This window comes from Drosophila kikkawai, chromosome 2L (assembly GCF_030179895.1).
Source record: "Drosophila kikkawai strain 14028-0561.14 chromosome 2L, DkikHiC1v2, whole genome shotgun sequence".
Taxonomy (NCBI): domain Eukaryota; kingdom Metazoa; phylum Arthropoda; class Insecta; order Diptera; family Drosophilidae; genus Drosophila; species Drosophila kikkawai.
Window position 1 is genome coordinate 27,922,308 of NC_091728.1, and position 20,813 is coordinate 27,943,120.

The 20,813-nt window shown below is 39.9% G+C and overlaps 2 protein-coding genes across 3 annotated transcripts in view; one reads left to right on the plus strand and one right to left on the minus strand.

The window, feature by feature from the left end:
- TpnC4 (Troponin C TpnC4) overlaps nucleotides 1-20,813 on the minus strand; it is an 87,461-nt gene that overhangs the window by 44,675 nt on the left and 21,973 nt on the right. The window lies entirely within an intron of this gene.
- LOC138927897 (uncharacterized) lies at nucleotides 19,476-20,339 on the plus strand. The gene is made up of 2 exons (XM_070283271.1): nucleotides 19,476-20,175; nucleotides 20,231-20,339. The coding sequence occupies exons 1-2, from the start codon at nucleotides 19,531-19,533 to the stop codon at nucleotides 20,237-20,239; spliced, it is 654 nt and encodes a 217-aa protein (XP_070139372.1). The 5' UTR covers nucleotides 19,476-19,530; the 3' UTR covers nucleotides 20,240-20,339.

Below are 20,813 nucleotides of genomic sequence, written 5' to 3' on the forward strand. Positions count from 1 at the left end.
TATATTAATTAAACACTGAAAGCCACATGCACATGCACTCGCGTAGAGAAACGGCAAAATTACGAATTGTATTTTAACAATTTAAAATTTGCACCCCGGTGGTTTAAATGCAAAAAAACACAAAAGTTCGGAGCGCAAAACAAAAACACGACCGTTCGCTATGAAAGTCAAAAGCTGCCTATGTGTGTCTCCTCGAGGGCCGTCCGGTCCAACCTAACCTAACCTAACCTTAAATATTATTTGATTAGAGATTTAAACTGAGTTGCGACCCTAATTGTCTTATATCTACATATGTGGCAGATTGTTCCACAGACGGATATCATTAGTAAAGAACTGCCAATTTGAGCACAGCGAATTATATCTTGGGCATATATAATTATTCGTTCTAGTTGAGGTAGCAGATATGAGCTCGTCAAAAAGGTATGCTGGTTCTTGGGATATCACAATTTTGTGGAATATAGCGAATCCACGAGGTCAAGTTAAGGTCAACAATTTTATTAGTCAAGTGTGATACATGGTCAAGTCGTTTTAGATTAAAGACAATTGAGTTCAAGGCTATGTCGCAGTGTTCAAATACTTCCACTACATAGAACATTGTTGGTATTAGAATAACCTTGGCTACTAAAAGCCTGATTTGGATCAGGAGAAATGACTTGGAATATGACAGATGCCTCAGCATACCGTATGTTCGCCCTGTAGCTTTGGATATGTGTTTGCTCCAGCTAAAGGTGTTACTAAATGTAAATCCTAAATTTACTGCATTCTGCTCAAATTGAATCAGCGTTCCATCGATTGCTAGATTTTGAATGTTCGTTGTATCGATCGGTTTTTTGGCAATTACTATGCACTTTGATTTACTAGGATTTATACACAAGCCATTATCTCTTGCACACTTATGAATTACATTAAGCATTATTACTTACACTAACACAAACATTTAACTGCCTAATGGGACTGCTAACATATATTTGCACATCGTCTGCATACAAATGGACTTCACAATCAGACAAGAGACTGGGCAAATCATTCACATACATAGAAAACAACAATGGACCCAAGACTGATCCTTGAGGAACACCACGAGTGAGTTAGCAGAAGTCGGAAGTCCTAGCACCTACAACCACTGCTTGAAGCCTTTCACAAAGATAGGATTCTATAAATCGAACTGCAGTACACGAGAAATTAAAGTGGTTTTTTAGTTTGGCACTTAAAATATGGTGATTGACAGAGTCAAATGCTTTGCTATGGTCAAGAAGGGTTAAAAAAGTCACACAATTATTGTCAAGTTTTTCTCGAATGTCTTCCACGATATTTGTTATTGCACTCACGCAGCTTCTCTTTTTCCGAAAACCCGACAGCTTTGGTTTAAGTAACGAATTCCTTTCAAGGAACATCTGAATTTGTTGGGACATATCAATTTGCGAGAACGATCCACACAATTCGTCAACATCGACGTTGCGATCAACGATCTGCTTAACCCTCCCTATTCCTACTTTACTTAATTCTCGCCAAGTTTGTTTACCAGTAAGTTGAGTGTTGAATTTGGACTTGAAGTGTTCACATTTAGCAGCCCTAATATTTTTGGTGACAAGTGATCTTGCTTCCTTGTACTGCATACAAAAATTATGGGTTTTGTATCACTTCCACTTAAAACAGGCAACATCCCTCTGAATAATAAGTTTTTTTATTTCGTTGTTTAGACACCCTAGTCTTGACTGGTACGCATTTATTAAAAATATAGCCTAAATTATTGTTTAGAACATTCAATTGAGACTCTACGGTAGAACATTGATATATGGGACATCAATCACATGCATTATATTGAAGCTGAAGGTCTTTATAATTAATATTCTTAAAGTCTCTATAGCTAAAAGATTCTTCAGTATCGTCCAGAGTTATATCACAGGTTATAAAAATTAGGTCATGTCTGGAGAAAACTGGTGCGGAGACCTGGTCATATAAAAATATCTTTCTAGGGTCATTAATGACAAGAAAGGAAGCTAACTTCGGCACGCCGAAGTTTGTATGCCCTTGCAGACTGGTTTTGATGTTTATATTATAGATTATAATACTGAAAACACTCACAAAACAGAGTTTCATTACATTATTATGTTTACAGTTTGACAGTTACAGTTTTACCTTCCCAGCTTTACATTTTCTCTACATTTACCGATCGTTTATATGGCAGCTGTATGATATAGTTTCGATTTTCCGATTTCGATTTTTCCGATTTTCATAAAATTTTTACCAAAATTCTGAAATAATAAAAAAATAAGCTTTCTAAAAGTAGATAAGAATATGTTGAAAAACAACGAAGTTATAATTTTTTTCCTATTCATTTTCCGATTGTTCCTATGGCAGCTATAAGATATAGTCGTCCGATTTTCATAAAATTTTTACCAAAATTCTGGAATAACATAAAATGGCTATATATATATAATCAAATACTTGCGATATTCATAAGTTAAAAAAAATACAAACTTTATTTAACTGAATATTGGTTTTACAAGTTATTTTTATTTTGAAGAACAACAACCTAAATCTTTTAGGTCTTAAACTGAACTCAATTAATTGATCTGGATAGATTGACGTTCAAGCCTCGGTCTCGAGCTTTCAAATATAGAGTTAAACTTTAAAAGTTCTGGAGAGAATTTAGGAGAGAGCTTGGAGTTAATTGTTAATCTTCTCTTAGATTCAAGTGCATTCGCTCTTGGATTTAAGTGCTCTTTGATTTTCCGATTTGTTATTGAAATCTAATAATTTTGTTTTCGACTTGGCGAGTCCGAACTTTGAACGTGGGAACGTGTGATGACTTAAGTCATAAATGTTTAGTCTACAGAAGGGACTGTCTGGAGTTTGTTTAGAGTTTCAGATTGCATCCTTTGTGTAGAGCCTGTGTTTATTCCACTAGCTTTGGCTTTGGAATTCTTATAAACATCCGGCGGTTGCTATCTGATGTGTATGGATATAAACTAGGGTAGCAAAGGGTGTATTGGGCAAGTGTGTTTGTGTTACAGGGTATTACAATATTGTGTTTGTGTGGTGTGTAAAGTAGGCGTAGACAGAGTCCATGGGACTGTGGATATGTCACTCCCCCAATCGTTGAATTTTGCCTGTCCTCAGGAATTTAGATTTGGGTAGATTAAGATATTTTCTGAAGCTAATGGTTCGTTACTGATTTGGTTTGGTGTCTCCTCAGGTTTGGTGTATTTTACAATTAACTTCTTAGGAATATTCTTAAATTTATAAATTAAATACAGGATAAGACTGGTTACTGTAATTACAAATGTGGTTATGCATATTATTTGGAATGTTGCATAATATTTTACATGGTTGTCAATTAGTTCTTTGGTCTCCAAATAAACTAATGGTTCTATTTTGGTGATATTGTTGTTTATATAAATTGTCTGTGTAAAATCAGCAAAACTATTGGAAACTATGAATTCATCAATCTGGATAGTACAATTTTTAATTTTGATCAAGTTATTTCCTATTATTGTGACTTTACTATTTGTGCAATCTTGGTTTACAATAGTTTGTGGAAGATTCCATGTAATTAAAATATTGGGTTCAACGTAGTTGAGTTGGAAATTCTTCTGTGTTTTTGTGTATTTGCACTCTGTGGTCTCTTGTTTAACAATTCCAATAATGCATTTGTCAAATATTATTTGCCCTGTATTCTTATTATAAACCTTATCATCATAGATATAAAACTTATCGAATAGATGTTCCGTCAGGATATAATTATGTTCGTCTGGGTATGGAATGATTTCGAAAACTGGCACTTTCGCAATATCGTTGGGAATATGTGAGATAATCAAGATTTCGTTAGTATCTGTTTTAAGCCAGGTAGAAGTTTTAATTTTTAGTATCTTTTCGGAATTAACTTGTTTTAGGTAATCATGTTTTAGTAGTTTTGGGTTAAAAATTCCTAGTCTGGTTAATTGCATGCCAAGTTCTATGTCTTCGATATATTCCGTGAACTGTTGTATATTAAACATCAAAATTGCTAAATGCTGGTCTCTTTCCTTATCTTCCCTGAGCTTGTTAATAATGTCTATTCCGCTATTGATAACATCAATAATCATGTTCAAGTCATGATTTTGGACTGAACTTTCTGACAAATTTATATTCTTTCTTCTAGCTCTTCTCTGTCATTTTGGTCTAAAGTACCGAATAGATATTTATACGCCGTACCTACTACATTAAGGAGACCTCTTTTGTTACGCTTGATAATTCTTATACCGGTTATTTCCCTCTTTAACTTTTCAACTAAATATTGTATTTGTAAAATACTCGGGAATTCTTTTGCTTCATTTAACAGGTTGTCGAATATTAGCATGGTCTTCGTCAAATTTATACTCAAGTAGTGATATTCGTAATTTATTGGGATGTCCGTGGTTCCTGTTTGGAATACCAGATATCCATTCCTTGCACTTATTGGGTTTATTTCGATGTTACTCCCTTGGACCATATGAATCATGGGAATCATACATATCAGCAAGATTGGAAGTATTAGCCGTTTACATTTCTTGGTCGGGTCTGGAAGTATCGTATTTGCTTTTGTTAAAATTCTTTTGCCTTTTGAATTTAGACTTATAATGAACGATTTTCCTGCCGCGATTCGTTTCTTCGAAATGTTTATCATCCTGTTTTTTTTTTGTCCTGTCTTTTTGAACGGATTAGTGTCTTTGCTTTTTACAAGTGGGGCTTGCCTATACTTTGTATTAACCTCAAACTCTTTTCTTTTCTCGTTGAGCTTGTTAATTCGGTCAATTTTATTTTGTTGGGTATTAAAGTCAGGGCTTCCTGCATAGAGAAAGATATCTGCTGGGGTTCTCTTGGTAGTATTATGTTTTGTTTTGTGATTATAAACGTATAATATGGACTCGAATTTCGTGCACTTGTCTTCTATGTTTTGTTCACTACCAATGATCCTAAGTTTCTCATTAACAGTTTTGTGGAATCTTTCTATGTCAGACACTCCGTTTTTGCTTGTGGTTACAGAAATATTTACACCTTCAGATTTTAGCCAGTTCTGTAGTGCAATGCACATGAATGCTGAATCTTTGTCTGCTTTGATTTCTTGGGGTTTTCCCATATCATTGAATACCTTCATAATGGCCCTTTTTGCTTCAAGCCAGTCTCTACTTTTTACTTCGACGAGCGTCGCAAATGTCGAGTAGATATCTATGCAAGACAAGAAAATCTGATTTCCCGTAAGATAAAAATCAATTACCTATTTTTCAAGAACGTTCAATATTTCTGGTGTAATTTCGAAAAGCAAATTTGTATTTCTATGTTCGGTTTTGGCAACATTGCAGATTTAGCATTCGTTGATTATGTTTTGAATCAGCTTCTGACTGTCCGGATAATAGTATTCTTCTTTAAACCAGTTGATAGTTTTTTCTATTCCGGGATGTAGAAACTCCTTATGCTTGTTGAGGATCAAGTCTTTAAATTCAGCATAAGTTAAAACATCAATCAATTTCCTAGTACATCTCAACAATTTGGTTAAACTGTTGGGGCTTATAATTTCGGTATATGCCCTTTGAAATACTAAGAAATCCTCGTCATTTGGGAATAAAATGGCGCTCTTCTTTGTGCACACATATTCTTTAATGAGGGATTTAGCTAATTCATTAGTCATTTCTTTATATGTTATCTTGATTTTTAGTTTTTGAAAGAAATGATTAACTTCTGCGTTGTCGTTATCACCCTTTTCTATCTCGATCTGTCGAGAATAGAAATTCAATGGTCTCTCAGAGATGGATATGTAGTTCAAATTATCTTCCCCTGCACTATGGATAGTGGCATCATTGCTGTTTGCAATTTCACCGAGCATTACTTCCTCAATTTTTGTCCTGGAGAGGGCGTCTGCTACATAGTTCTCTTTTCCAGGGAGATATTTTATCTTGTAATCAAACTCATTCAATTTGATCTTCAATCTTTGGAGCTTCATGTTTGGTTCTTTGATATTATTGAGCCATACCAGTGGTTTGTGGTCACTCTGTATTTCAAATGACCTGCCAAATAGGTATGACCTGAAATACTTAGTTGCCCAAACTATTGCTAACAGTTCTTTTTCGATCGTAGCATAGTTAATTTCGTGCTCATTTAGAGTTCTACTGGCATAACATACAGGCTTATGATCCTGAGATAATACAGCACCTATTGCCAAATTGCTTGCGTCAGTTGTAAGGGAAAAAGGTTTTGAAAAATCAGGGTAGATCAAGATCGGCTCTGAGGTTATCAATACTTTTAACCTTTCAAATGACCCAATGTAATCTTTGCACTTGGTATCGATTACAGCTCCTTTCTTCAACTTCATCGTCATTGGTTTGACGACCTTTGCGAAGTTGGGAATAAACTTCCTATAGAAGCCACAAAGTCCTAAGAATGATTTAATCTGTTTAGGGGTCTTTGGCAATGGAAAATTTATAATGGCATTGGTTTTGTTTGGATTAGGTTTGATACCGTCTGTCGTGACAACATGTCCCAGAAACTCAGTTTCTTTTTTCATGAATTCGCACTTGTCTAGCTGCAGCTTCAAATTAGCATCCCTTAACTTTCCGAAGACTTTCCTAAGTGATAAGATATGCTCCTCCAATGAAGTGGAGTAGATAATTATATCATCTAGGTACACTAAACAATCTCTGTAGATCAAATCTTCAAGAAGATTGTTCATGCATCTTTGGAATGTTGCAGGTGCGTTTTTCAAACCAAAAGGCATACGCGTATATTCGTAATGCCCATGTTTGGTCGAAAAGACTGTCTTTGCAATGGAATTGTCATCCATTTGGATTTGATGAAATCCCTTAGCTAGGTCAATCGTGGTGAAGTACTGGCAACGACCAAGTTTGTCCAGTATCTCATCCATTCGTGGAATGGGAAATTTGTCATTTACAGTAATCTCATTTAGATTCCTGTAGTCGACGACTAACCGAAATTTCGGTTTCCCTGAGGCATCAGCCTTCTTGGGGACCACCCAAATGGGAGAGCAGTAAGGAGATTTCGATTTACGAATTATTCCCTGCTCAATCATTTCTTTTATTTGTTTATTTACCTCCTGATCCACGCTTTGGGGATACTTGTAAGGTTTTCGGTAGACCGGATCCTCATGTTGAGTTTGGATTACGTGTTTGATAGTACTTGTGAAAGTCAAATTTTCACCTTCTTTGTACTGAATGTCCCTATATTCATAGAGAACCTTCTTCAAACACTCAACCTCTTCAACATTTAGGTGTTCAAGTCTGTATTCATTGCATTCGCGTAGTTCATTTTCTACTGCGAAGCTGACTATATCGTTGTCAACGGACTTAGGGTCAATTTTGTTTTCTTTCTGGCCCTTTAAGTCTTTACCTGGAGTAAGGCACTTTGACTGTGCGGTCTTCTCCTTCTTTGGTTTGGATTTTGCTCCCTTTGTGGGTGCAACTTTATCCACTTTTGAATTTTTTATGAGCTGTTCTGCAGATGCAAGCTCATTTTTAGTTTTTGGGTCGAGGCATTTTGTAGATGCGGTCTCGCCCTTTTCTTCCTCGAAACAGAAATTATAGGTTTTGGACCCCAAAGTTACTGTCTCCTTCTCGTAATCAATTTTTGCTTTGGTGTTTTCTAGATAAGGGCGACCTAACAGGAAATCATAATTTTCGGAAAAATTGTGCACATAAAATTTTTGTTCGGACGGACACACAGCACTGGGTTTTAATTTGATGCTTTTTACCAATTTTATTGGCCCCATTATAGTGTATACCGATAATTTTTCTGTGCTTTCTTTTACTTTTGCGAAGTTTTCCTTTATGATATTGATGGAAGACCCTGTGTCAACCATGCCCTTATAAAGCTTATTTTCATATGTTATTTTTAAAAATGGACCGACCCTTCCTCTTCTAATTCTTGTGTCTCCGAGGCAGCTTGATGAAAATTTACGTCCATGCGGCTTTGTCCGCTTAAACTTTCTCTCTGCCTCTTGACACCTCCGCTATTATTAGCGTTGTTAGACGTTGACGGTTGGAAATTTAGGGGGTTGTTCTGCCTAGCCTGAGTTAAACCATCTCTGCATGTATTATAATTTCCCCTTTGGTTTGGTGGAATAGTTTGGTTACTCGGGTTAGTATAATTTTGGTTAGTGTTTTGTGGTGAATAACTTTGATTAGTAGAATTGTGATAATTACTGGGGTTATTATATTTGTTGTTATAGTATCTTTGGTTATTCTTCTGATTCTTATTCCCCCCGCTTTTGCGACCTTGCCAGCTCGATTTTGAAAAACTGTCCGTTGGATTTGAGTCGTAAAGACCCAACTCCATTGTGGCTTGTTTTAATTTAGGAATAGTATCTATATCTTTTCTTGCTAGTGACATGTACATCCTGTCCGGAAGTTTTCTATCGATTATCGTTTTTATTGTGGTTTTTAACATTTCTGAATAATTGGACTTTGCCACAGGGTCACTCTCCAATTCTAGCTTATCAAATATATTTCTAACCTGACTTTCTAAACGTTCAATAAACTTACTAATACTGCCTGGATAAGTAGTCTCCTCCAGTTGTTTCATCAATGTTACGTATGGACGGTGATCCTTGAAAGATGTCGCCAGGGCTGTCCTCATATCGGTCCATGCTGTTGCTCCTGCTTGAGTTATTGCCTCTTGTGCGTCGTCCACGATGACTCTTCTGATTGCTCCGTAGATTACGTGTGCTTGGCGCGCATCTTGAGTGGGATAAAGCGACAATAACTGGTCCACCTGGCTAATAAAGCCAGACAGCTTTCCTGGAGTTCCATCGTAATAATGTAGCTCCTTTATTTGCGACAGCAATTGATTTAGGTGTACTTCAGATAATTGTGGAACTGCCATGTTTTATATTTTGTTGGTTGGTAAGTTTATTGATCGGTTATATTGTTTATTTGCAGAATTTATTTCTGACCTCACGGGATTTTCAGTTTTTCTCACGGAATTAAATAATCTCTTGTTGATTTTATTTTTCCGACCACACGGGATTTTTTGACACTTGAATCACGTAGATTCTTCTGCGGATCACTAATTTTTAGAATCACTATTTAAAATTCGCTGATGTTAGGGCTGCTAGTTGTGTAGCATGTCCTTTTTAGTTACACCAGTACCGTACTTTAAGGACTCTTTTATTTTAGGATCCTACCGACTGCGCCAATTAAATACTTGCGATATTCATAAGTTAAAAAAATACAAACTTTATTTAACTGAATATTGGTTTTACAAGTTATTTTATTTTAAAGAACACCAACCTAAATCTTTTAGGTCTTAAACTGAACTCAATTAATTGATCTGGATAGCTTGACGTTCAAGCCTCGGTCTCGAGCTTTCAAATATAGAGTTAAACTTTAAAAGATCTGGAGAGAATTTAGGAGAGAGCTTGGAGTTAATTGTTAATCTTCTCTTAGATTCAAGTGCATTCGCTCTTGGATATAAGTGCTCTTTGATTTTATGATTTGTTATTGAAATCTAATATTTTTGTTTTCGACTTGGCGAGTCCGAACTTTGAACGTGGGAACGTGTGATGACTTAAGTCATAAATGTTTAGTCTACAGAAGGGACTGTCTGGAGTTTGTTTAGAGTTTCAGATTGCATCCTTTGTGTAGAGCCTGGGTTTATTCCACTAGCTTTGGCTTTGGAATTCTTATAAACATCCGGCGGTTGCTATCTGATGTGTATGGATATAAACTAGGGTAGCAAAGGGTGTATTGGGCAAGTGTGTTTGTGTTACAGGGTATTACAATATTGTGTTTGTGTGGTGTGTAAAGTAGGCGTAGACAGAGTCCGTAGGACTGTGGATATGTCACTATATATATATATAAATGTATATTCCTCACTAACGACAATCTTGAGGATATAGGGAAAAAGTGGCGACTTGGTTTGCTCTCGGTCGTTCGGGACCTTCAATTGGATAGCAGCAACATTAAAGGGACGGCATCGAGGTCTTTTTACCCGTCATCGGCATTGTAGGTGGTTTTGAATGCTACGGTTTGTGAGGTTTTCGCCTTTCACTTCCTGATTTCCCCCATTTTCTTCTTATTTGTAGTCGTAGTTTTTAGTTATTAATATTAAGTTTAAAATCTCTTATTAATACCTTAATTTTGATTTCCTATACTAATATTAAAAGTGGAGTAGGCCTCCTGGGGAAACCACTCAAAAAAAACGCGCCAATCTCTCAACCTCCTAGGTGGCGTGGAATGAGAGTACTAACATTTATTACTCTTGTTACTCTAGATCAGTGCTCGGCGCAATGCCCCAAAGGACTGTAGAGCCCCAGCCGGTGAGTATAACCCGGCGTACTTGGGTGTCATCAGGCGACCATATCTGGAAAGGATTTGACTAAGAACTTGCACGAAACGTACGTATTTTATTGAAAAAAACATCTTCATATATATTTATAGACATTTAGTAGGTTTTAAAATTGAGAAAATAATTCAATTCGAACTTGAACTTTCATAGCGAACGGTCGTGTTTTTGTTTTGCGCTCCGAACTTTTGTGTTGTTTTGCATTTAAAACCACCGGGGTCCAGATTTTAACTTGTTAAAATACAATATATAACTTTGCCGCTTTGCTACGCGAGTGCATGTGCATGTATCACTTTTAGTTTTTGTGTTGTCCCGTTTATTTGCTTCTAGCTGCACTTAGGCGGTTCCAAGCTTTCGTTGTGTCTCTGCTCACCCACGCTTACGCTCCCGCTCTCTAGTTTTTTTTTTTTCGTTTCGGCTCTGCTTATCGGTGCACCGTGGTTGTAGGTTGTGTAAAATGGTGTCGAATACTATTTGCGCTATTAAAGGCTGCCAAAAAGAAGTTTTGGCAGAACAGCCCAGCCTTTATTGCTGGCTTTGCGATGCGGTCGTACACGCTAAGTGTCTCGACTTAACGGGTCGTATCGCTGACGTAATTTCTGCCAATAAAGGCATACGTTACTGTTTCCATGCCTGCCGGGAGGTTGAGAAGGAAATGTTATCCTTCATGCGGCAGACCAGAGGTGGATTTAATGAACTTAGGGTAAATTTTCGCAAAGCGAATGACCTGTTCACAGCGCTGGACGCTCAATTTAACGGGATGAAGCTGTTAAGTTAGTCGCCAAAGCGCAAAAAATCAGCTTCTGGTCGGCAGCAATTGGGCGAGCCCCAGCAACCTACGATCTGGCATACCCCCTCGGCCCAGCCCCCGGCACCGACACCAACTCCAATGGTGTTGAGATCGGGAACGGCGAAAGATTCGGCAATCGAACGTGCCGGGAATGAAATGGCAGCATCATTGCCCGTTTTATTAGTTGAGTCCGCTGCGGAGTCTCAATCTCTGACACCGCAGACTTCAAAAAAAATCTCAGCTATCCCACAGGGCAAAAAAAGGGCCGTTCCAATGGCTGAAGTCGGTAATGTTGCTTTACCAAAAACCCTCACCGCTATTCCACCATTAAAAACAATATTTGTTTCTCGGCTTGCCCCTGACCTCGCATCTGAAGATGTACAAGCTCATATACAGAGCAAAATACAAGCCAATAATGTGAAAATAGAGAAATTCAACTTTTCATACCCCAGAGACATCTCTCTTTCAAGATAAGTGTCTCCCTCGATCTTTTTGACACAATTTGTTCTGGTGACTTCTGGCCTGAGCACGCTGTAGTCAAGGAGTACGAGGTAAAAATAAAGAAAAAACGGCCTTCACGGCCGGCACAAACCACAGCGACCGCGGGCGTCACGGCAGTGCCAAAAAACTAAATACAATTTTAAAGGGAACTGCGAGGCTGGCGTTGACTTCTACACTAAAGAAAAAAGTTTGGATTTCTTTTGTAGTCGTTTTTCTTTGGCGGACATAAATTCACACAAAAATGGCTGAAGTTATTGAAAGCTCCAATGAGATATTTCTTTTTAAAAGTTAATAATTTGGATCTGATGCTGTGCAATCGCTTTTGACGAAATAATAAACAAATTAAACATTTTTGACCAATTAATAAACAAATATAATTAATTCTACTCAAAAAGTTGTTGTCAGTGTATTTCCTCTGCTCGCACATTCTGTGTGGCGCGTGGCTGCGACTCGTCGCGACGCTGGCGGTTGTTGTTTTTTTTTCTGGGCGAGCTGCTACCCAAACCGTTAGATCTCATGGCCGTCTCTGTTTTAAGTGACACCGACTGCAATATGCCCTGTTTCTATCTCAGTAGATGGATTTTTTATTTATTCGAATACATATGTACATATATGCAACACATTTCACTGCTGCCACTGATTTGAATTGTAAACAAATATTAAATGTATGCTAAAACATTAAGAAATATATTATAACATATAACATTCTTATTTTTATTATTAACCCAATAGCGAATATGCCCATATTGTTAGGGTACCCAGCGCGAAAAGTAGCAAAAGACCAAATATTCTTGCTGGGCCGAAATGAAATGATCGCACACATGCACCCGTGTACATGAATGCATGAACACGCATACATGTAAAGGCCTGACGCTAACAGCTGACAGCTAACATGGGACGGGTCGCTAACAGCTAAAATCTAACAGACGGTCTGTCGCTAACAGCAAACAGTTAACATGGGACCGTACGCTAAGAAATTTTTGTGTCCATTTTCGTTGTATGAAATGACCAGTCTATATGTTGTATGGTTAGTGCTTGCACACACACACACAGGCACAACGTTGTGCCTGTAGTCGGCACGTTGTTTCCAATCGGACGGCAGGTCGAGATCTGCCCTAGTACCGAGATGGGCGTCATTCGCTGGGTCACGGAAGCTGAGGTTCTACAGGCCGGTAGAAGCCGGAAACTCAAGAAGGCGCCGGGGCCGGACGCCATTCCGAGCAGAGCAACCAAGCTATCTCTTTCGCTGCTGGCGTCTGAGGTGGCCTGCTTGTTTAACAAGTGCCTCCTGGAGGGGACGTTCCCCGACAGGTGGAAAAGGCAACGGCTTCTGCTGCTGCCCAAGCCAGGCAAGCCACCAGGCGAGGCATCGTCGTATAGGCCAATTTGTCTGCTGGACACGGTTAGCAAGGTCTTCGAGAGAGTGATCTCAACTCGGTTGGGCGAAGCTATCGAAGCCGCTGGTGGTCTCTCCCCTGAGCAATACGTCTTCACAAAGGGAAGGTCCACGCTGGACGCCATTGCGAGGGTCGTCAAGGTCGCTGAGGATGCCATTGCAGGAACCAGATGGAAAGGTGGAAGCAAATCCTATTGCCTGTTCGTCACCCTCGACATCAGGAATGCATTCAATTCTGCGGACTGGAGTCGAACTCTAGAGTCCCTGAGGAACTTCAACATCCCGGGGTACCTGCTGAATGTAGCGCTCAGCTACTTCAGCAACAGGGTTCTCACGTTGGACACGAGCATGGGTTCCAGAGAGTATAACATCTCAGCCGGGGTCCCACAGGTCTCCATCCTGGGACCACTTCTCTGGAACGCTATGTATGACGGCGTACTAAGGCTTCCGATGCCTGCCAGCACTAGCCTGGTTGGCTTTGCGGACGACGCACAGTAGCGCCTCTCGAACAATTAGCGTTGCAAAAATCAAAAAAGTCATGTTCGGAAAAACGATTTTAACCATACTTATTCGACAGGAAATTTAACAAGGATTCAGAATCTGCAATAAAATCAATTTTAAGATTTTTTTGTAGAAGTTATGAGCATTTAAAGTTGAACTTTGTTTCGTTTTTTGCATCATACAAAAAAATGTGTAAATTGGTCGACTTTCAGGTAATATTACAAAAAAACCATAAAACCAATGGTCATGGTTTTTACTTTAAATGATAGATACATTCATAAACTATTAAAGAACCTAAAAAAAACTACACTTTGGTTTGGGCTTCTACAGGTAAATCGCTACCTGCCAGGTGCCCAATTTTTTCACCTTTTTCTGCCTAAAGTAGTCTATATCTTCTGACGCCAATGAAAGCCACTGACTACACTATGACTACAAGTTCCGTGGATCTTTCCTGGATCAGAATTAACTTTCATCGGCTGCGTCGAGCTGCGTCTGCGGAAATGCAACGCAAAAAACCAAAACAACTCAGGGTAAAATATACCAAAATACCGACACAATTTCATACATTCCAAGAAATATACTAACTGTAGCGCGTGGCGGTTACACTTTGAAATAAAAAAAACAATTTTTTTTTAGTTTTCAAATTATTTTTATTTGAGCAAATACATAAAAATAAACATAAAAAATTAAATAAAAAATATTTTTTAAAAATTGTTTTCATTGAAAAAAAAATACTTTTTCACTTTGATCCCCTTTAAAAAGGCGTATTTGTCGGCGTGGTACTTTATGCAGTACATATATATATTTTACAACAATTACCTGTCCAATGCCGTTTAAATTATTCGATTACCTTATTTGGTTCAAAAGATATGATTTTTGCAACGCTAAATGAGAAAAGGCGCTACTGTGCGACGTCGCTATCGTTGTGGCAGCGAAGGAGATAGCTTCCGTGGGGGCGCGAGCGGACACGGCCATCCAAGCCGTAGAGTCGTGGCTGGCTCTTGCGTGGCTGGAGTTGGCGGCTCACAAGACGGAAGCTGTCCTCATCTCGAGTCGGAAGGCAGTGGGGACGGCCAGCGTTCTGGTGGGAGGGACGAGGATCCGGTCGCAGCAGGCGATAAAATACCTGGGCGTCCTTATCGACACCCGACTATCCTTCAAGGAGCAGCTGGAGTACGTCCACAAAAAGGCCAGTGGGACGGTAGGAGCGCACTCTAGAATACTGCCGAACACGAGAGGAGTGGAGGCGACCTACCGGCTATGTGCCATCCGGATCGCATGCTCGTTCCGGACAATTTCGGAGGACGCGGCACTAGTGATCGCAGGGCAAGTCCCACTGACGGAGCTCATTAGGGAGAGGAAGGAGATCTCTGAATCCCTACAGGACAGGCGATCACCGCTGTCCCACGCTGAGGTGAAGCATGCCGCTAGAAGAAGGAGCATGGAGAACTGGCAAGCTCGATGGGACTCTTCTCCGAAAGGCCGGTGGACGCACAGGCTCATCCCAGACCTAGCGCGGTGGGTAGAGAGGGCGCATGGCCAGGTGAGCTTTTACCTCAGCCAGGTGCTTAGCGGCCACGGATGCTTCCGCCAGTACCTGAAGCGCTTTGGCCACGAGGCGGAAGACTGGTGCCTGGAGTGCGGCTCTGGCATAGTGGAGGATGCGCACCACGTTCTCTTCGAGTGCCGCAGGTTCGGCCTCGAGAGACAGGAACTGGAGGAAGCAGCGGGATCCTCGATTAGCGCCGAAACTAATTTCATTAATTTTAGAGTGGATTAAAGCTGAATGTTGCCCTTGGCAGTCTCGGCATGGGTAGGATAAAAGTCCTCGGGACGTCTGCTGTTCACACATGAACACGTAAATATATAAGATGCATATGTTAGGTATTAAATCTCTGCAGCAGTGCACTGCACTTGTCTATCTATAAGTACAACCGCCACTTGGGCCTATGTAATACAAGCAAACCGAAATATGACCTCCTGTGAACGGTCTGGGTTTGTTTAAGATATGCGCTATCGGGGTGACTGTGTGCACCCTTATCGCGCATAGAGTATTTCCCACGATCGGGAACTGTCCAGTGCGTGGGTCTAGAACTAAGATCCAAAATGTACATTCTCATGTTAGCTATTTAAGCTAGGTTTTGAACGAATAAAAATCAACAAATGAAGACGTGTTCTTATTTGGAAGGATTTCATCTGCTCTTGCTGTCGTCGTACGGAACCCAGTAATTGGAAGAATCCGGAGAAGTGGTAACTCGGGTGGAGAACGAAGAAATTGTTTGGATCGGTGTGGATGCTAGCCTTGAAGCATCAGGAGGAATCTGAACAATGGAGGAAGCATTGCTTGGATGACCGCTTGCAAATTAATTTAAGCACAACTGCTTATATATATGAAGTACGATTTTTCTATCGTTATTTGGAGGAAGCGTGGACATTTACATGGATGGTTCTCTGCAGAACACAAATCGCATCTTTTGGATATGGGAACAATCCGCGTACTAAGGTATTTAAGTACTCGCGGTGCCACGATGGATTTTGTCGTTTTGGACAGACTGAGGCGTAACGTAGGAGGTGGAATAGAAATTATAGTTTCCAGAGTTCTATGGCAATCAGAAAGAAAGAATCAAGTTATAACCACGTCGGAGTTTCGGTTTTATTTGTTAAGGATTGCTCCCATAATGAGAGAGTTAGCTTTCGAAGCTTCGTGGAACACAAATAAACCAATAGACAATCCCAATTATCCGTAGGAAGGCCGGACAGAGTTAGGGAAGCGCGGCAATTTTTAATTGTATTTTACAGCTCCTTCAAGGCTGTCGAGGATTTGCGTTCAATGGACTGCATGTTCAATAATTTTTTCAGTTGTCTGTTCACCAACGCTCGTTTATTTTCGAAGCGCTCAGATAGGTTTTTCCATGCTGAGCGGAAACCGTCGTTGGTTAGTGGCGAATTTAAAACTATGGAATGAGCTTCACCACTCGTCCTGGCGTTTAAATAGAACCACTTTTCTACAGACCGCTGTAAAAGGTCTCGGAAGGTCGGCCAGCGAAGATAATCGCCCGAGAAAACTTCCGTTTTGCACGGAGGAAGCCGACAGCCAAACGTAAATGAATTTTTTGGGCGCAGGGCGTTGGACTTGAGCTGCTTTAGCAGAGATCGTGTCAATCTGTTTCATAAATTTGGGAACACACCGTTCGTAAACGAAATAGGAGTAGTCGTATTTTGCCTTAAGAGTGGGCAAGGTGTCCTCGGCGCCCTCTAAGCCAACTGAAATTAGCTCTGAACAAGCTTCGTATTCTTTCTCGACCTTATTTCATAGCGCTCGGACTTGGTCGAGATGGATTTGGCAAGTGTACTTGGATGGAGTGGGTGCTGCTGGATTGGTGACTCTAGTTTCGAGGAGACTTAGACGGTTACTGATCTAAATAAATTTGTTTAAAATGAAAGATGCCATTCTGGATATTTTATTAACTATAATATAACTATATTTACTATAAATATATATTACCAAATAATATATGGGTCAAAGGTGGATTGGGAATTTAGGAACCAATCTGACACGTAATAATTATTTTAAAATAATAATTACTTCATGGAAAATTGTATATTTTTTCCAACGAAATTAAAGACGGAAATGTTAGAATTAACTCAATAATTCCGGTCAGCAGCGAATAATATACGGTCACACTAATGCGGATATGGAAGCGCACTTGAATTTCTAACTGAATTTGTTAGTTGAATTTTATGACAAATAATTTTAAAATTATTTTATTTGTCTGGACCTATTTGATTGACCGGTGCTGTATTTCGGAACTAATACGTGTGTGTATATACATATTTGTGCCCTTGTATATATTTGTGCACTTGTACCGTATGCCAATGCAGAATAGCAGTCTTGTGGAGTTGACTGTATGGATATGATCTTGTATGTATATATATTATTCTATATACACTTCATGTTCGTATATTCCACCTAGGTCTGACACTGATATTTATATGCAGCATTTATCCTTAATTCAAGAAATTCATTTTTCCCTTGGTGTTAATGACCACCTTATCTTCACGGGTGATTTCAATCTGCCTTCCATTCCCTGGATGCCCTTACCTGATTCAAATGTTCTTGTTCCCACCTCACCCCATGATTTAATTCATTGGGACAATTAAACTTCGTTAGGAACTGCAGTAATAACGTCTCTGAGTTTGCCAATGCCTACGTCACTAGAATTGACCCTCTTTCTAGTCCTGAGGACGCTTGTCATTAGAATTGACCCTCTTTCTAGTCCTGAGAGAGCTTATCATCCCACTTTGGAGCTAACCCTTGAAGCCTCCACTCCATTACTATTGTGTCCGGAAGCTTAGCCTGCAACGTTTCGTTGCTTTCGAAAAGCTAAGTCAGAAATGAACCACCACTTATCCTTAACTGATTGGACTTTCTTGAACTCCACAGAGGATTCCTCAGACATCGTTAAGCGTTTCTATGACATAATATACGCAGTTTTCCCTTCATTTCCCTCACCAGAAGTTTCTTATAAGCCCCCTTGGTTTTCTCGTCGGCTTTCTTATCTAAAAAATCTTAAATCCAGACTGTTTAAAAAGTATACCAAATCTTGTCTCCAAGTCGACCATTTGAGATATTTAACTTGTACAAATTTCCAAGCACACAATTCTGAATGTTACAGAAACCACTTAAATCGGTGCAAATTTTAGTTTCAGGCTAACTCGAAGCAGTTTTACGCTTTCGTAAACTCGAAACGGAAAACTCAACAATTTCCATCATGTCTTCATTTCGATAATGCCTCCGCTTCCAATGAGCCTGATATCGCGAACCTGTTCGCAAAATTCTTGCAGACTATAAATTCACAAATTTATTTCGATATTAACTCAGTGTATTATTTTCCACTTCCGCACTCCAATTGCATTTTTATGCCTGTAATCAGCGAAGATAATGTTCTTCATGATCTCAGAACAACCAAACTTTCCTTCCCCTCTGGTCCAGATCTTGTACCTAGTTGCGTTCTGAGAAATTGTGCCAGCTCATTATTGTAGCAGGCCAGTTGACGTTATATGATCTGGTCACACGATTGTTAGGCTACGCTCTCTGAGAGAGCAGGTTAGTCTCTCTCTCAGAGAGCGCTGCTGATGAATTTCGGGGGTTGAAAGGCACGCGGCCTGAGAGTGGCAGATCACTGTTTTTGGAGAAGTTAAAAAGAGAAGACGTAGATCGTGAACAAAAAGCAAGAAAGAGAACTGTAAAATAATATAAGAAACATTTAATACGAAATTATAAGCATAAATAAAAGAAACTAATAAATAATAACATACGGCCACAATCTCAGAAGTGGGATCGAGAAAATTTTTTGTGCACGTCAACTAAAAAACCGAAATGGATTTGGACATTAATAAAGTGACGGTGGCTCAGCTGAAAAAATGGCTAGAATGTTTAAACTTGTCGACGAAGGGATCAAAAGCTGATCTGTACTCCCGGATATGTGCGATTCCACCCGAAAGCCGAGGCAGTGCTCCAATGATAAACCAGGAGGAGCAAGAAATTCTGGACGAAGAGGCGGAAGGGGCAGCGGTGGAGAAGCGAGTGAAGCAGAATCGGACGGAACTGGCTCGTGGCTTGGCAACTATGGAGGAGCTGGATCGTGAAATCGAGAAGGCAAGGAAGGTTCTCGAGAATCTTCAGCAGCAGATCGACAGCGTCAGTTCAAGAACAAGCGACGCGCGACCAAGCGGCGCCAGAAACGACATGTCTGAACATAACGGCGACGTGTGCGAAAGAGATGGCGAGTGTAGCAACGGTGCGGCCGATGATGTCCGTAGGAGCGAAAGAGATGGCGAGCGAAGCGAAGCGAATGAGGCAGAGAGGAATGAAAGAGACGCCAGCGAGAATTCTGGAAATTTCGGACGAAACGACAACGGGCAAAACGGCAGCAGCGACGCTAACAGTGGAAGAGGCGTTCGAGACGATTTTTCGTCAGCCGGATTTGGCTTGGCAAAGGAAATCTTATTGGATTTTTCGGAAAACATGTCTGTTCGTGCCTGGGTCTCCCAATGGGAGAATGTTGCCAGATTGTATAAGCTAACGGACACCCAGAGTAGAGTTTTGCTGATTGGAAAACTGAAAGGCAGCGCGTTGCAGTGGCTACACGCAGATGCAACCCGGTTCGGAGAATCGACGAGTGAGCTGGTAGACCAGTTACTTCTTGCGTTTGGTGGCAACGAGTCGAAAGCAGAGTTGAGACGCAAATTCGAGGCGCGGCTATGGAAGCCAACTGAGAAGTTTGCAGTCTATTTCGAAGAAAAACGCAGGCTGGCACGAGATGTCAACATGGAAGATGACGAGCTGCTGGACGGACTTATTGTTGGCATTCCGGCGATAAATCTACGCAATCAGGCCAAGCTTCAGTGTTTCGAGAACCCAGGAAGGATGCTTAAAGCATTTGCCAACATAATGTTGCCGGTAAGGGCTGCTGGAGAGAAGAAGATGCACAACGCGAAGGATGAGCTGGCGAGCAAGGAGACGCGTTGCTATAACTGCAACGGTAAAGGGCACTGGGCACGAGACTGCATCAAATCGAAGAGGACTCCTGGGTCTTGCTATGGATGTGGGGCGATGGATCACATGATCAGCAAGTGCCCCCAAAACAAGAAGGATGCGGCAAATAATTACGTAAGATTGTTTAAAATTTTTGTTTATGGAAACTCTAACCAGCCAATTATTACAGAATGCTTGATCGATTCAGGAAGCCCAGTATCTCTGATAAAACTTTCTTATGTACCCAAAAATATTAAATTAGAGCCTCATGAAGAGCTATATTATGGATTAAATAAAAGCATACTAAGAAGTTATGGAAAAATGTTATGTTATGTAATGAAAGAAGAAATAAAGATTTATTTTAATTTAATTGCTGTGGCTAACGATTCAATGAGCTGTAATATTGTGCTGGGTAGGGACTTTATGGAGGCTTGTAATCTGAAAATTAATTTAGAAACCTTAAAAATGATCACCGTCGAGGGAATTGAAACCCAAATTGAGAATAAGACAAATATTAGTTTATTGAATGACACTAAGGAACCGAAGGAAGCGGATGAAATGTTAGAAGAAAGTTTAGAAAATGAAATGTTAGAAGAAAGTTTAGAAAATGAAATGTTAGAGGAAAGTTTAGAAAATGATATGTTAGAAGAAAGTTTAGAAAATGAAATGTTAGGAGAAAGTTTAGAAAGTGAAATTTTGGGAAAAGGTTTAGGAAATGAGATTTTAGAAGAAGAAAGGTTCGAAAGCAAAATTTTAGAAGAGACTTTAGGAAA

Bases quoted from the DNA above. Each gene is read 5' to 3' on its own strand.
- LOC138927897 (XM_070283271.1), top strand. From the start codon at position 19,531: ATGTCTGTTCGTGCCTGGGTCTCCCAATGGGAGAATGTTGCCAGATTG.